The sequence below is a fragment of the Phalacrocorax carbo genome, chromosome 10, assembly GCF_963921805.1.
Source record: "Phalacrocorax carbo chromosome 10, bPhaCar2.1, whole genome shotgun sequence".
NCBI classification, from domain to species: Eukaryota; Metazoa; Chordata; class Aves; order Suliformes; family Phalacrocoracidae; genus Phalacrocorax; species Phalacrocorax carbo.
The window spans coordinates 6,783,406-6,788,405 of NC_087522.1; the positions used below are offsets into that span (position 1 = coordinate 6,783,406).

General features: G+C 63.0%; 1 protein-coding gene across 2 annotated transcripts in view; it reads right to left on the reverse strand.

Annotated features, from left to right (window-relative positions):
* UNCX (UNC homeobox) overlaps positions 1-4,242 on the reverse strand; it is a 4,920-nt gene extending 678 nt beyond the window's left edge. Inside the window, exons 1-4 of one of the 2 annotated variants that reach the window (XM_064461225.1) lie at positions 3,811-3,881; positions 2,806-2,906; positions 2,502-2,677; positions 1-823 (exon numbers count right to left, since the gene is read on the reverse strand). The exon at positions 1-823 is cut by the window's left edge and continues 678 nt beyond it. In XM_064461225.1, coding sequence (XP_064317295.1) covers positions 1-823; positions 2,502-2,677; positions 2,806-2,872 — 1,066 coding nt within the window. In that variant the 5' untranslated portion in view covers positions 2,873-2,906; positions 3,811-3,881. Of the gene's footprint in view, positions 824-2,501; positions 2,678-2,805; positions 2,907-3,810 lie in introns of both variants that reach the window. The other variant, XM_064461224.1, reaches the window with a different exon arrangement.
* Positions 4,243-5,000: the final 758 nt, after the last annotated feature.

Here is a 5,000-nt window from a genome sequence, read left to right on the forward strand (position 1 = left end):
TGGGGCCGGGCTGGGCACCGGCGGGCGCCGGCTCCGCGCTGCAGCCGGGCGGGCCGGGGTTGGCGGCGGGCAGCGGGGAGTCCCGGGGGGGCTGACCGGCCTCGGGGCCCGGGCTGGCCTTGAGGGCGGTCTGCGGGACGAGGAAGCCCAGGGGCTGGGTGATGGGGTAGAGCAAGAAGTGTCCTTTGCCGATGAGGGTGCGGGGGGCGCAGGGGGGGAGGCTGGGGAAGTCCGGCGCGGCTTTGCGACGGGGGGGCGAGTCAGAGAGGAGGCTCTCCACGCTGAAGGGGTTGAGCTTGTGGAAGCTGCCGGCACCGCGGGGCCCCCCCGCGCCCCCGCTGCCGTCCCCCGACGGGGCGGCCGCGCAGTCCTTGTCGGGCGGGCGCTGGAGCCGCCCGCTCCCGCTTCTTTGGCTGGGGTAGAAGGGCTCTGCCGCCTGGTCGCAGGTGCCGGGGGGCGGCTCGGAGGGGGCGGCGGCAGCGGGGGGCGGCGGGTGGGGCGGCGGGGGCTGCCCGCGGGGCTTGGCCTCGGGCGGGGCGGGCGAGAGGCCCCCCCCGCCGCCGCTGTCGCTGTCGGAGCTGGGCGTGCTGTGCAGGGAGAGGCCGCTGGGCGAGTGCAGGTGGCGGCTTTGGCTTTTGAGGAGCTTCTTCTCGTGCTTGCGCTTCTTCTTCTCCATCTTCTCCAGCTCCTTGCGGGCGATCTCCTCGGGGTCCATGGGCTCCCCGCTGCACGTCGTGGGGTGGGAGTTGTGAGCCGGCCGCCCCGGGCCTTTCTTCGTGTTCTCTTTCTTTCTCCATTTGGCCCGGCGGTTTTGGAACCAGACCTACACACCGAACAACGAGAAGCAGTTAACACCCAGCGCACCGGCCCCCCGCGGTGGCCAGGGATGGGGGGGAGAGGGGGGAGAAGCGCAGCTCGGGCCTCCCCCGTCCACCCTTCGAGGTGCCGGCAGCCCCCATCCACGGGGCCTGGCGTCTGCGAGGCGGACAGAAAGGGAGGGGGCAGGAACAGAGATCCACGCTTGTTTAACAGGGTAGAAAAAAAAAAAAAAAAAAGGTAAAAGCAAGGGGGGTGCACACTCACGCACACACACTCTGCACCCTGCCCGCACCGGCGCCGCGGGGAGGGGAAGGGATAACGCAGCCCCCCACCCCGTCTCTTCTCCCTGGCCGAGGGGTGCAAAAGCACCAGCCGGAGCCTCGGCCTGCGTGGCCGGGCCCGATCCCTCCGCAGCAGCACGCAAAATGCAGTAAAACCCGGCACAATGAGCGGGCTGAAGGTATGGGCGGCGGAGGTGGGGTCACCTCGCCCCGGCGGAGCGGAGCCTGGGCCTCCTGTCCGTTCCGGGCGCCGGAGCAAAGGGGTTGAATCAGCCCAAATATATTTTTTGGTCGGGTTTGTTATAGATTATGGGATGACAAAAACAAACCCACCCACATTTAAATTAAATCCCCTTTGCTCCGGCGGTTCCCAGGCCTCCGCGCCCGCGCAGCCCACACGCGGCCCCTCCGCGCCCGCGGCCCCTCGGGGCTGCCGGCGGCGCCGGGTCCCGGCCGGAGCAGGACCCCAGCTCGGGATCACCCCGGGGATTGCGGTGGCCCGATGTCGGCTCCTTCCCCCGTCCGCCCCACTCGGCAGAGCCCCGCAGGCTCCCGAGCGCCCGGGAACGGTGGAGAGGTGGCTCCGGGAAGGAAAGGTGGCTCGGAAAGATACGGTGAGACAAAGCTGATGGAGGAACCGAGGCAAACGGCGTCAGCTCATCCCGGGGGCAACGTCCCCGCCGCGGGTTTAAGGCCGCGACCCCCGCACACGCCGCCCGCGCCGCGCCGAGCCCCGCGCGGGCTCCCGGCCGGAGCAGCCCGGCAGGACGCGGAGCCGCGGGCCCGGTTCAGCCTCGTCGCCCGCCCGCAGCCACGGCGGCATAAAACGGCGTCTGAAGATCCAACAGCCAGTCCGCATCACCCCCGCACCCCCCCGTCCGATCCCCACGATATTTTTTCCAAGATCAGTTGAAGCAGAGATGGTTCCCCTCCCCACCCCGCACGGCCGAGGGCCTGAGCAGTTCCTTAAAATTAAGTTTTACAAGTTCCACACGCTCTCGCTGCACCTATGAGCTTTATTAAAATTCTCCAGCGTACCCTGGCCCGTGATTAAGCCTCATATTTGCATGTTAATTTTTCGCCCTTGGCTCATTTAAGAAAAATATTTACAGTGGAAGAAAAAATATATATAAAAAAAGATTTAGGGAAGCCAGGCTGTGATGCCACTCTCCGGGGATCGTTTGCAAGGTTAGAAATTTTCTCTTTTTTTAAACGAATAATGAGAAAAATAAACCAGCAAGGAGCAGTGCGAGGCAGGGAAACAAAAGGCGAGGGCCGGGAGGAGCGGGGCGGCGAGCCCGGCCCGGAGCGGGCTGCGGGGCCTCCCTGGGGAGGGCTCGGCGCGGGGAGAGGGCGGGGGTGGGGGGGGACACGACACACGGGGGTTCGGGGGTTTTTTACCTGCACTCTGGACTCCACCAAGTCCAGTCTGAGAGCCAGAGCCTCTCGCATAAACACGTCCGGGTAATGACTCTCATTAAACGCCTTTTCCAGCTCCTCGAGCTGCCAGCCAGTAAAATTGGTGCGGGTTCGTCTTCTTTTACAGCCAGGACTTTCTTTGTCCGGGTCACCCGAGTCTGAAAAGGTAGAAATACCCTGAGCTCCCTGGAAGACAGGCCTTCTTCCCCCCCTCCCTGCCATTCACAGGAGCCTTTTAACTTTTGTGCTCGGCAGCGTTGGAAAAAGAGCGGGATTATACACACACCTGCGCTAAAAATTGGGAGGAACCCGATCTGCCCTCGCCTCCTCCGAAAATGTACTTTACAGAACATTTATTCCTGAAGGAAGCTCTCCACAGGCACTCAGCTGGCAGAGAGAGAGAGAGAAGTTCCAATATTTGCTCTAGCCACCAAAGGTTTCATTAAAAAAGAAAAATTAAAAGCCCTCCCTCTTTCCCTTCCCCAGCCCCCCCCCGGATTACCTGCGTGGGCCGCAGCTCACGGCCCGGTCCCACGCGGGGCCCCGCGGGCAGGGCGGCCCCCGGGCCTCCCGCAGACCCCCGAGCACCGGCGGGCGTGGGGCTGGGGCGGCCTCCCCGAGTACGTACGGCTCCAGGCTGAGGGTTTACAGCCCTGGCTGCGCCTCTCCTAACGTCTTCCACCAGGTGTTGAAATTAATGATGATTTCTATTGAGTTGAGGTGCGGGGGGGGGGGGGGGGGGGCTGCCTCAGGATTAATAAAAGGGATGTTGGGGCGATGGAGTGTTTTAAGAGCTGAACAATAGCGGTGCCACAGGCCGGTGGGGAGGGAAGGAGAGCGCTTGCTTCCCTTTGGTTAAACCGTTTTTTAAAAAATAATTACCGTTCTTAGTTCCTCAAACTCCAGCGATTCCCATTATTTTTTTTTTAAATACATATTATTTTTTTTAATGGTGTGCTCCGAGCCCCAGAGCTGAACTTTGGGGGGAAGGCACCGGGCCGGGCCCGCTATTGTTCAGGGGACTCGCGTGGCCCCAGGCTGGTGGGAACAGGGGCTGCTCCCGGCGCTCGGCCCGGGGACCCCCGCCCCGTCCTACCCTGGCCGAGCCCTCGGGGGGGCCCAGCAGAGCCGTTCCCCCCTCTCCAGGCACCCCAATACCCGCAACCGGGGATGCAGGGCGGGGGGGGGGGGGGGGCGCGGTGCTTTCCTTCCCCCGCGCTGAGACGCTCCGGGCGGGGAGCGGCGGCCGGGGCGGGGAGGGGGGGGCACACGGGGCCGGGGCCGCTCCTACCTGCGAGCTTGAAGGGCTGGCTGTCCCCGCTCACCCCGCAGCCCGAGGGGATGAGCGGCGCCGGGTTGACGACGGAGGCGGCGCAGGAGCCACTCAGTAATCCATCGATGGAGAAGGGGACGGAGGCGGCCGCCGACTGCAGCTGGTGCCCGGCCAGCTCGTAGACGTGATGGTGCCCGAGCGGGTAAGGGAAACCCACCATACCCCCGAACTGGGCATGGGGATGCTCCAGGATGCGGCTGTCCATCATGGGGGCGGCTCTAGCGCGGGGGGTGCCGGCGGGGCTGGGGGCGCTGGCGGCGGGGCGGCTGGGGCCGGGGGTGCTGCTGCCGGAGGAGGAGGCGGCGGCGCGGCGAGGGGCTCATGCTGCAGGGCGCCCGGGCGCTTTAACTTTATCAACATCAGGCTCCCAATAATTAGCTCAGGCTGGGGGAATTTGGGACCAATAAGAAACGTTAATCGGTCCTGACGTCAGAGACGTGCCAGTGTGGGGAGCAAACGTTTTCCATATCGATTGCTAATTATACCTGACATCCAGCCTCAATAAACAATATCAGAGCTGTCACAACAAGACAAGGGGGGCTTTGATACGAACTCCAGCCCGAGGAGGGCGGCGGGGGCCGGGCGGGCAGGGGAGGGCGCGGGGGGGCCGGGGGGAGCGCTCGGATCTGCCTGATACCCGGTTAAATACTAAACAGCCGGAGTTACACACACACAGAGACACACACAGCCTCCCCCCCCCAGCCCTCCAACCCAGCCTCTTCCCCCTTGTCCCCTCCCCTCTCCAAATCACTAATAGATTTCCCTTTAAAACATTCACCAGCGTGTTGTGGGGATTTTTCACCAGAAATGCTCTACTCTCTGAACCTTTAAAGTGATGTTGCTCCAATTACAGAGAGACATTGAGCGGCAAATAGACTGATCCAATAATAGGAGATTCATCATCCGCTCTTTCCAGAGCTGTCACATTGAATTTAAAACTACAAGCCTTTTCATCTCCTCTCCGGCTCTATAACAGGGGAGAGGGGAGGGGGACAGAGAGAAAAAATGGGGGGGGGGAAGGAAAAGGGAAAAAAGGGAAGAGCCGTTTGCAGCGTTTAGAAGGAGATTTGAGCCTATCAATCGAAATCATAATTAATGCAATCTCCTATCGATTCGGCCACGGACACCCCCGTCCCCAGCAGCAACCA